Here is a 12,158-nt window from a genome sequence, read left to right on the forward strand (position 1 = left end):
TATGTGTGTATGTGTGTGTGTTTTGTGTGTGTGTGTGTATGAGAGAGAGAGAGAGAGAGAAAGAAAGAAAGTGTATGAGGGACAGCTAGGATGGTAATTTGGTTAGAATAGAGTATGTGAATGGAAGTTATATGAAAGAACACTATAAAGTTATTTGGTAACCACAGAAAGTTATTTGGGAATCATACTCTGAAAAGTTTTAAGTGAAAAACTGAAGATTCTGTAGTTTATCTTAAAGACATCTGAGAATCATTGAGAGTTTTGGACATGCTTATAAGTCTATTTCAGAATGGATTGGAGAGAGGTACTACTGGAAAGGAGACAGTTTCAGTTAATCAACAAGTCTGGCCCATGGCAAGGTGATTGTACTGTTTAGGCTCTAGGGTTCTGATAGATGAAGTCAAGAACAATTTGGAAATGGATAGTCAATCAGAAATAAAAATACCTCCCAGGGCACGTTTCAAAGTTGAACTGTAGTCTAAGTGAGAGGTTATAAGGGCCTGGACTAGGACATCATCCTTGTAAGATAGAAAGGAGAACATTAAGAATAAACTAGATCTGAACCCAATTAGGTTTTTAGTGTTTTATATAAAGAGTGAGTGACCTGCTCTGAGGAAATATACAAAAGACTTCACAATTTTTGTTCTGTCAGAAACTTGGGAAAATTACATCATGCTCAAAGAAAAAAGTTGAATTCTAGCAAAAGAGTAACTTCCTATGATTGATGCAGTAGTCTCTTTCTTTAGTTAGCAGAATGTGGAAGGCTGAGTCTTTGCTCTTCATCCAAAGCCACCTTCTACTCATTATATTAGCAAGAGAACTACTCTTACTTCTATTTGATTTGTCAAGGTTTAAAATAGCTTCCATTCGATTGGAAGCTAAACTTCTAAGCTAATGAAATTTGGGGTTGAGAGATTACTTCTTCCAGGCCCCTAACTTATATACCCCCAAATCAGTAAAGATGAGTTTGATGTTCTTCTCTGCACTGACATCTAAATATTTGAAAAAATTACTAGTAAAGACATAATATGAACTATTACCTTTGTAGCAGATGCTGTATTGCTGCTGATAGAACCCTGTTTGCAGGCATTTCTATGAAATTTCATTTCTTACAGGAGGCTCTAATTATTTCTCATATTTAATAAAATAGAATATTTTTCTATTTTCTAGAGAATAGAATATTCTCTGGTGGTAGTAAGTTTAGGCAGCAATTGAAGGAGAAATTAAAAGATCTCAAAATTTTCAGCTGCTCAATTATCCATTTCTGCCTTGTCCTCTTTTTCCAATGGCTTATTTTAGTAGCAGCAGGTACATAAGGAGAATGGATTCTTCCACTTGATAAGTGTGCCCCAGGAAAAATCATTTAACCTCTCCTGGTTTCATTTTCCTCCATAATAATCAAAGAGTTGACTACACGGTCTCTGAAAGTTAAATAGAAAGAGGAGAAAGTAATAGCCCCTGCTCTAATGGGAAAGAAAACATACAACTACATACAAACAACAAATATGCAGGATAAAGGTCCTGTCTCTTGATCTTTGATCTTATATGCTGGCTGTTTAGCTTGGAGGGAGGATCTAAATCTTCATTAATTTATTAGAATGAAGTTTAATTTGTATTAAAGCTGGCCTTTTGGGATATTCTTTTGATCTAAGTTAAATATATTTTCTTTGATGAAAACTATAAGCAGTTTTCTCAATTTTCATTTATTTAAATATAAAATTGCATGCCTGTTCTGGGCTCAGTCATTTTTCTGGAGTTGTAAGTGGTAAGAAGGAAGGGAAAATTGTTCAGAAGAATTGCAACATAGTCTTTTTTTTTTTCCTGAGGTCGTTGGGGTTAAGTGACTTGTCCAGGGTCACATAGCTAAGAAGTGTCAGAGACCAGATTTAAACTTGGGTCCTCCTGACTTCAGGGCTGGTTCTCTAAACTGTTCCACCTAGCCGCCCAATAATATCATTTTAATGGCTTTCCATAATACTAAACATTTCCAGACCAGTTAACATTTATGTCCTTATTTTATATATAAGAGAAGACACAGTAAATAACCTTTCCTAAATGTTTTTCATAGTCTTAAGAAGAAAGAAAGAGGAAAAGCAAAATTTTAAAAGCCTTTTGAAACACTTTGAAACCACCAATGCTTCCTCCACCCCTCTTGTCTTCCAGTGCTCTCCCCTTACCCCACATCTTTTAGTAATAGAATTCTAAGCAGAACAATGATTCATAGATGAGATGTAGTTGATATTAACACTTTTCCTTCTCCTTCCCATTAGGAGAGCAGATAATGATATATATATATATATATATGACACAATGATATATGTGTATGATATATCATATTCAGGTGTAAATATGTATATGCATATATGTATATAAGGAATGATCTCAAGGTAAGTATGTATGTACACATGCACAAATATACACACATACACATATGTTTCTATAGTGAGGAGACCTGGTTTTGTGCCCCAGTTCTATCACTAACTAATTATGTGATTTGCAATTTCCTTATCTCAGTCTCCATTTCCTTATTTGTAAAATTGGTATTATTCCCTTCAGAAAATCTGTATGCTGTTGGTGATTCTGTGAATTGGTTCAGCTGTTATGGAAAGCATATTTCATTTCTCATTTTAAAGAAGTAAAAAACCCCAAATACACCAAAATTAGTTTCACTTTTTGTGGTAGTAAATGTCAAAGAAAAAAAAAATCAATTCTGTACTCTGAATTTTAGGTGCAAGTCTTTAAAAAACAGTTTTATTTAATTTCATATTAATTTAATTCCAAGCATTTCTCATTTAAGAAGAAAAATGGCCAAACTGGTAGAATCTTTTCCATGTCTCTAGACTTCACCAAGACAATTTGAGGTAACGTATAAGAATCTTGAAAAAGAGAATTGCCATAAAATGATAAAACACAATTATAGCTTAAAATTCTACTTCTAATGGAACAGTAATCTTTTTTTTTTTTTTAATGTCTCTGGAGAATAGCCCTTCTTAAATTTATCCTCTTTGAGACCACTCTTCTCAGGGTCCTCAGCTGGTCAGAAGTGACCTGAAGTAATCAAAAGGACCATCTCCCTTTGAATGATATCTAAATTCTTTGAGCTGATGAGCAAAGAGAGGTCTATCCAATCTCTTTAGGGGTGATGATAGGTAAAACTAATGATATACGGTATTTTTTGGTTTCTACGCTTACTTCTGTTATACTAAGAATATCCTTTTTTTTTTTTTTTTTTTTTTTTTTTTTTTCCCTGAGGCAATTAGGTTAAGTAAGGTCACAAAGCTAGGTTAAGTGTCTGAGGTCGAATTTGAACTCATGTCCTTAAGGGCCGGTGCTCTATCCACTGTGCCATCTAACTGCCCCATATCTTTTATTTTTGACCTACTAACTCCTTTTCTAAAGGAAAAATCTGGAAAAGAATTTAGACTAAAGAAATATTTATTTTATAACATTTTAGTTGAACTAAAAAAGGAAGTTTTACAAATTTATCTTACAAAATAAGATGCTCATTAATTAGGAAATGTCTTTAAAAAAATATCATGGTACATACAAGTAGTAGAATAAGTGTTATAAGAGAAACAATAAATATGAAGAATTCAAGAAGAGAATTGATGCAGAATGACATAAGCTGAGCCAAAAAGACATTATATGCAACTACAGTAATATAAATGGAGAAAACCAAAGCCTCCAAATATAATGCTTGAAGTTTAACCCTGAAAAGAAAATGAGAGATGAAACAGTGCACTTTTATTCCTTTCCTTGCAGGGTTGAGGGACAACAGATTTGGAACATTTCATTACTTTCAGACTTGGTTTGATTAATTTGGTTCAACTGCTTTCCCTCTCTCCTTTTTATTCTTTGTTCCAAGGAAGGGATGGCTCATAGGGTTGAGGAGATGTGAGTAAAGTATTTGGAAGTGAAGTTAACAGATAAAAGATATCTGTAAACAAATTTTTAAAAAATACAATATATGTCACTGGTAAACTATCAGAAAAAATATATCTAATGAAATAGGTTAATCTTTTAAACATTTATTGATATCTTTTTTTAAAAAATACATTATATTCCTTCTCATTTCTTCCTTTTAAAATTCTGATTTTCCTTCAAAGCTTAATTCAAACACCAGTTCCTTTTGGAAACTTTGCTTGATATCCCCAAAAGTTAGTGGTTTACTTCAAAAGGGCCTTGTATTTCTTTTATATATACACTTACAAATATATGTATAAGGTTGCTTTCCTTGTAGCATGGGTTTTTAATCTGGAGGTTATGAACCTGTTTTTAAAAATATATTTTGATAACTATATTTTTAGTATGTTTTCTGTGATTCCATCTTTTATGCATTTTAAAATATTCTGAGAATGTATTCAGTTTTATAGTCTGCCAAAGGAGTCCCTTATAGAATGTCCGATAGAATGAAAGCTCCCTAGAGACAAGGACTGTTTTATTTCTGTCTACATAATATCCAGCTTAAGTCCTGGCACATGATAAGTGCTTAATCTATAATACAGTTTATTAAGGACCAATAATCTTTTCCATCCCTGATTGGAGTTAATGGAAGAATCTAGCTTCTAATATTAGCTCAAATCCTTTTAAAATCACCCCAGTATTCTTTCTTTTTCTCTAATCTCAAAGGAAGAAATAATCTTTGTTTTTATCAAAGGTAGTCTTGTACACCATGCTATCTATCTATCTATCTGTTCATATGTTTATCTTTCTAATTTTTAAGCACTCTGTCTCCCTTGTTAGACAGTAACTTCCTTGAGGATAGAGATTATTTTGTTTTTATCTGTATAACCTAAGAAAAACTTTGGCTTTTTGAGCTATTCTTATGATTTCATCGATATAAGGAAATCCTACTGAGGGGATTTATTCTATCATTGTAGTTTAGCAGTTGTACCATATAATCTTAGAGCAGTTCTAGAGCATCAAGGAGTGGAGTAATTTGTCCAGGGTCACATAACCAGAACATGTCTGAGGCAGGACTTAAGCTTTCCCAACCTTTGGGATAGCAGCAATGTTAGTAGTCATTATATTTATTAATTATCTGCCTATTAAAACAATTTGTTATTCTTCATCATTATAATTCTCTTGAAGTTATTCTTTGAAGTATAAGTGTATGTCATGTAAACAAATGAAACAAAGAGGAAGAAAACATTTTATTGACCCCTCCTTTTTCTTTTTTCAAGAAGAGTTCACTTTATGTAATTTTGATTTTCTGAGTTAATATGTATGTAAAGAAGCTCATGTTTCATGGATGTTGAAACAGATGTTTTCAGACTGCTTCTAAAATATTCCTTTTGAGGAGATTTCATATTTAAGGAAAATGAGCATAATTTAATTTTAAAATTGTCTTGCACTCTGTTCTCACCTTGGAACATATGCAGAGTCAACCTCATTCTTTGCAGTAGCAAAAGGTGATAATTGTGCTTTTCATATAAGCTGTGATTTTTACTCAATCCAGTTTTGAACATTGATTTTTGTGTGTATGTCTGTGTGTATAAACAGATAATCTCAGTGATGCCTTGAAGAAACTGAAGATCACAGCCATTGATATCTCTGAGGATAGTTTGGAAGGATGTTTGGACTGCCTGCTTCAAGCCCTGGCACAAAACAGTAAGTCTGATTGAACTGCCATATGTGACCAGTTAGGAGAGTCTACTTAGCAGCCACTCTGAATCTGTTGATTCTGAATTTTCTCTTAAGTGTTGCTCTCTATTATTGAGGTCTTTAACTGTTATGATTTTGAAATATATTTTAAAAAGCCATAATTGTTCCAGGAGAGCAAAGAGAAAGGAACTGTTTACTAGTGGTAATGAAATTAATACCAATCCTAAAGGGAGGTTGTTATCCAGTTATAAGCACACAGACACACAAACAACATTTGTGTCTCATTATTTAACAGCTGTTGTTTAAAAAAAAAAAGTTTGCAAGACATCTAAAGTATGTCTGTTATCTCAGATTTAGAAACTCTTCAGAAATCATTCCTCTCTTAAACCTTCACTAGGGGCCATCTAATCCAGTCCCTTGCATTCAATGAGTTGTAATTCAGAGCATATCTGATAAGTGTGAGGAGATGGATGCAGTGTTTCCTTAAATAATTCTGGAATAAGAAATTTCTCATACTTATTGAATGACCCAATATCTTATCATGTTCAATCCACTAGAACATTTTTTTTCCTTGTTTCTTTAGTGCTGTAGTGTATACTTAGGTAAAGACTAACTTTTACTTTGTACCTTAATTTCTGAAGTAGGTTATGTACTCATATAATGTGCTTATTGTCTTATTTTAAAATAATTATGGAGCAGAAAATTAACATACAGAAAAGAGGCTATGCATTTCAGTTTCATGCTTTCTGTGTTTGAGAGCTTGTCTCATTGAGTATATTATTTGTTTTTCCTACTGATCATCCAAAAGAAAAATTTATTTAGACTGATTACAAATCTTTGTTTTGACTTGATTAAAGTATTAAAATATGTCATTCCAGAAGCATAATTTTAAGTTGGCTTCTCTTAGGGATGCTACTGCTACATGAGGCTATAGCTTTATCATCTTGATATTTAAATTTTAGCCATTTTAACAAATCATAGCCATTGCTGCATCAAACTGGCTTCAAATTTAGGAAGATGTGTTCAAGATGCCCTTGTGACATAGCCACATGCTTCTGGACAAGTCATTTAACTTCCTCAGTGCTTCAGGAAACTCCAACAATTAAATTGTTGAACAGCTTTGTTAGAGGGTGTTTTCTTACTGGGACCCACATCAATGAAATCATTAATTAGGATTAAGATGAATTAGGATTAGGATCATCCTAACACAGAAGTACTCCTTGTTAAATGGTTCATTATTGAGGAAGGGAAAGAGAACAAAGGAGAGAAGCCTATTGGTCTATCTGCCCAGGAATCTATGTAGGCAGATTTGCTTCCTTAAATCATTAGACTGATGACCATAAGTGAACCACAACCAAAAAGGAAACATCAGAATAGCAAAATACCTGTTGACTCTCTCTTTAAAGAATCATTCATAATGTCTCTTTTTTTCCCCTTAAGGCAATTGGGATTAAATGACTTGCCCAGGGTCACACAGCTCCGAAATATTAAGTGTCTGAGATCAGATTACTCAGGTCCTCTTGACTAAAAGGCTGGGGCTCTATCCACTGCGCCACCCAGCTGCCTCATTTATAGGATCCCACGGGAGAGTCTGGAAGACAGTACAGAAGTTAGTACTGTACTGCTGGACAGTATTTGTTAATCTTGTTTTGTTGTTTTTATTGATTCTTAAAACCACTAAGCAGTATTTGAAAAATGTTGGTTGACATTTACCCAGAGGAGAAAATTGTCTTTTATTCAGCAGTGCCATTTTGATAGAGGTTCACCTATTCCTGACATTGAGGAGGAGAGTCTAATATTAAAGGAAAGATATGATGAATGAAAGCTCTGAGAGACAGAATTTCTAGGTAATTAATAATAGATCTGTTAACTAGGCTAACCAGCCAATAAATTGATGGTCAGTGATTTCTCTAGGTAATCAAAGACCCTAAGGGAGATCCTGAAATTTCTTAAATACCTTCTGGAAAGGAATTTTTCCTGACAAGTGAAACTCAACCCTGATTGGTAGACATGTAATGAGGAGATAGGCCAGAAGTCTTTATTTAGCTCCTACTGACAATGGGGTTTGATCATGAGTATCTTTGAGGCATCTAGGCAGGGTAAACCATTTCTATCTGGACTTCTCCAGCTAGTTTCTCCTTCATGATCTGAGTTGCCCCAAACTCTACTGAAGATCAAAGAGAAAAGGGGATTTGTCCCCCAGGCAAAGACTTGCCTATACCAGACTCTTTATTCTCTACACAGAAATTATGTCTCCCAATTGGATGGAGTCCTGCCTATCTAGTTAAGAAGCTTTATGTTAGGAGCAAATCTCATCACTCAGCCATGTCTCTCTGCAATTGACTGATCTTTTCAGGAGTTGGATTTTAACAAATAAAAGGAAAAGGATGGATCATAAATTAATAATTAGTTATTAATATAATAGTTTAGTCTTAACTTCTCTCAAAGGGCAGTCATTATTGCATCTTGGTTAAAAAATGTTCTTACCCAGAATGAAGGTCATGTTTTTCACATGTTTAAAATATCATAAAACAATAATACAATTACAAATAATAAAATATTAAAATTTAATATATTTAAAAATAATATCTTGTTAAATGAGTCTTGGAACCTTTGGACTATTAAATTTATGAGCAGCATTTTTGTCTTCAACTCTCTTGTCTTCTCTCAGAATTATTAAAATCTGTCAATATATTGAAGAACCACAGTTGAATAGCCTTTTAAAAATTGTGTCTTCAATCAGTAAGTTGTGTCATGCTTTTTGAGAAAACTCTTCATTGACATTTATAAAGAAGTCTCAACAGATAGTGATGTACATTTTCTTTGTCTTTTTAAAATATTTTTATTTTGTTAAGCATTTTCCAATTCCATTTAAAAATTATTTTTATAATAGCTTTTTATTTTTCTAAATACATGCAAAGATAGTTTTCAACATTCACCTTTGCAAAATCTTGTTCCAAATTTTTCTCCCTCCCTTTTTTCTTCCCAAACAATCCAATACAGGTTAAACAGGTGCAATTCTCTTAAACATATTTGTCATGCTTCTCAAGATAGATCAAAAGGAAAAAAACAAAAACAAAAAACGTTGTACATATTGGAAAACAGGATGATGTAAGATCACACAGCTTGCAAGTGGAACCTCCAGGTCTAAAATCCAAGTCTTCTGATTCCTGATCAAGTGTTCTTTCCATATGAAAGAGAAAGAGAGGAAAATGGGATGATGGGAAAGAGAAGAGAGTAAATCAATAGTTATTAGTTAGAATATTTACTTAGACATAGACACATGATTTTGAACGAAAAATACATTTCAGATATGGAACAGATTAATACAGTATTTTTGTTAGCTTAAAAGCAGTAGAAATAGTTCTAGATTTTATGTCCTGGCACTATGATTTTAGGAGTCACATAAGTTCTGAGGCTTTATTTACTGACTATTAAATGTGGATAATAATTGTATACTCCATTTTACTTAGTTATTCTGAGGGGGGAAAACTTTTTTTTATCAACCATAGAATTCTATGTAAACACGAGTTGATTATTATTGTTATATCTTATTCTAGAAAAGTAATATGTATTTTGTGTTATGAATGGAAACAGTAAATTAACTCAATTTACCAATTATCTTCAGGAAAAGAGAAAAAGAACATGTCCTGTTATCAGTCAATAAAATTTCATTCATGACCTTATCTATAAGGCTACTGACACAAGAGGGCATATAATAGAGAGAAAAGACATTTTACTTGATAATCAGATTCAGCAAGAAATCAGATCCTGTAAGTTGCTCATTTTTTTTACTGAAGTTTTAAAATTTGAAGCTGTATTTCAGGAAGCAATATATTAATTCAGTTCAACAAACATTGATTAGATGCCTCTTTCTTGCTTTGCATTGTGCCCTAAAGACACAAATGAGACAGATAATCTTTGTCCTCAAGGATTTCTACTTTGGGAAAGAAGGAAATAAAATATTTGTGTGTATAGGCAGAGTTGGTCCCTGAGCCTTGAATGGAAGATTAGGATTTTGAGAGGTAGAAATGAGAAGGATATGAATTTCAGAGAAGGGAGGAGACATCCTTTTTACCTGTATAGAGTAATGAGTTTGAGCCCTTTTGGTGGGGGAACGGTAGTCTACTTTGGAATATAGGACTTAAAGGGGCATAATAGGAAATTAGGATGGAAAAGTAGATGAGCAGCTTGATTGCAGAGAATCTTAAATATCAGGTTAAGTAAAGAATTTACATTTCATCTTCTGGAAATGCAGAATCTCTGAATGTTTTTGAACAAGGGAGTAAAATGTAGCTCCAGACCCGTAGGAGGAAGATTATTTTGATAGCTAGATAGGGAGATGATTGGTGAGAGAAGAGAACATAAGGAGGTAGAGCAATTAGGAAGCTATTAAAGTGGTCCAGGTAGGAGGCTAGGAGGCAGAATGGCCTAGCCTAAAAAAATGATGACTCTGAAAGAAAAAAAGCAGGAAATCTCTTGGAAATAGGATCTATTAGACACCATAACTTAGTAGATATGGGATGTGAAGGAAAATGAAGAATCAAGGATGATTCTGAAGTGCTCAACCTGAGTGACTTCGAAGATTGTGAAGAGAAACATAGAATACTGAATAACCAGAGGCTTGGGTAGGAAGAGAATGAATTCCATTTTGAATATGTTAAGTTTAAGACTTTTTGGGGTCATCTGCTTGGCGATATCTAGGGAGGCTATTGATAATATGTAACTTGCCCTCAAGAAATAAACTAAGACTAAATATTTAGATTTGGAAATCACCTTTTTAGAAATAAGACTTGAACCGGTATGAGAGAGATTAAATAGAGAAGAAAAAAGAGTAGTAGGGTATACAGTCCTAGGATGTAGAAGAATTAGAAGATGATTATCCAGTAAAGCTGACTGAGGTAGAATGATTAGATATCAGACTTGTAAAGAACAGTGTCCTCTGCCAGCAGAGAATAGTATTTGGAAACATCAAAAATTGTACAAATATCACTATATACAAAGTGTCTCAAAAGCCCAAAAGAGCTCCAAGCTGCACCAAGACTTTCGGGGCATCCTTTATTGCACTGAAAGTTTTTATACTCTTCTAAATTTTCATATTTTTCTTCTGTCTAGTTGGTAATTTGTTACTTTAAAATAGCTTTCTAGAGCAACACTTATTGAAGCAAGAGGTATAATTAATGACAGAGTGGGTGAGTTACATTGAGAAGATGTGTAATAACTTCATTTCTTTAGAATTAGTCACCTCTGGAAATTGTTGACAGGTACAACATAACATTGACTCTTAAAATCATGTCATGATTGAAAATCAGAAAAATAAATTTTAAAAAATGTTTTAGTAGAGGACTGAATTTGTAAAGGTTTTCATCCAAAGGCACAGTAATTGATTCATTGCTACTTCGGTTAAAGATAAAAATGTGGAATATTTAGGTGAAGTTGGTGCTTGCATTGTTTGGGAAATGCTGTGTATTTCCATGTTCTTATCGACTAAGTCAATTTTTTAAACTAGGAATATCATTGCGCAACAGAAGTACACCTGAGCAGAGAAGAATCAATATGTTTCTGCATAAGTTAAGCATATTTTTTTTGCATTAAATTAAATGATATTTTTCTTTCAGAGTTGAATTTTTTAAAGAACAGGAATCAAGAAATTTGCATTTTCAGCTTTTGTGAAAATCACTCTATTGAGCCTCATCCATTAAATACTTTGCTCTGATCTGTGATTTGTAACATTGATGAAGAGGTTTTGATGCAAGTCCATAATAGTGACAACTAATATGATGCAGCACTTTATAGTTTGCATAGTGCTTTACACATATTATCTCTTTTTTTTTGAGGTTTTTTTATTATTATTATTATAACTTTTTATTGACAGAACCCATGCCAGGGTAATTTTTACAACATTATCCCTTGCACTCACTTCTGTTCCGATTTTCCCCTCCCTCGCTCTACCCCCTCCCCTAGATAGCAAGCAGTCCTATACATGTTAAATATGTCACAGTATATCTTAGATACAGTATATGTGTGCAGAACCGAACAGTTCTCTTGTTGCACAGGGAGAATTGGATTCAGAAGGTAGAAATAACCCGGGAAGAAAAGCAAAAATGCAAACAGCTTACATTCATTTCCCAGTGTTCTTTCTTTGGGTGTAGCTGCTTCTGTCCATCACTGATCAATTGAAACTGAGTTAGATCTTGTCTTTGTCAAAGAAATCCACTTCCATCAGAATACATCCTCATACAGTATTGTTGTTGAAGTATATAATGATCTCCTGGTTCTGCTCATTTCACTTAGCATCAGTTCATGTCTCTCCAACCCTCTCTGTATTCATCTTGCTGGTCATTTCTTACAGAACAATAATATTCCATAACATTCATAAACCACAATTTACCCAACCATTCTCCAATTGATGGGCATCCATTCATTTTCCAGCTTCTAACCACTACAAACAGGGCTACCACAAACATTTTGGCACATACAGGCCCCTTTCCCTTCTTTAGTATCTCTTTGGAGTATAAGCCCAGTAGTAGCACTGCTGGGTCAAAGGCTATGCA

The 12,158-nt window shown here is 33.6% G+C and overlaps 1 protein-coding gene across 4 annotated transcripts in view; it reads left to right on the forward strand.

Annotated features, from left to right (window-relative positions):
• The window catches only part of RAP1GDS1 (Rap1 GTPase-GDP dissociation stimulator 1), a 208,989-nt gene that overhangs the window by 33,189 nt on the left and 163,642 nt on the right, over positions 1–12,158 (forward strand). For all 4 annotated transcript variants that reach the window (XM_031941855.1, XM_031941854.1, XM_031941858.1 and 1 more), the window contains exon 2: positions 5,503–5,610. In XM_031941855.1, coding sequence (XP_031797715.1) covers positions 5,503–5,610 — 108 coding nt within the window. The remainder of the gene's footprint in view (positions 1–5,502; positions 5,611–12,158) is intronic.

Source organism: Sarcophilus harrisii, chromosome 6 (assembly GCF_902635505.1).
Source record: "Sarcophilus harrisii chromosome 6, mSarHar1.11, whole genome shotgun sequence".
NCBI lineage: Eukaryota > Metazoa > Chordata > Mammalia > Dasyuromorphia > Dasyuridae > Sarcophilus > Sarcophilus harrisii.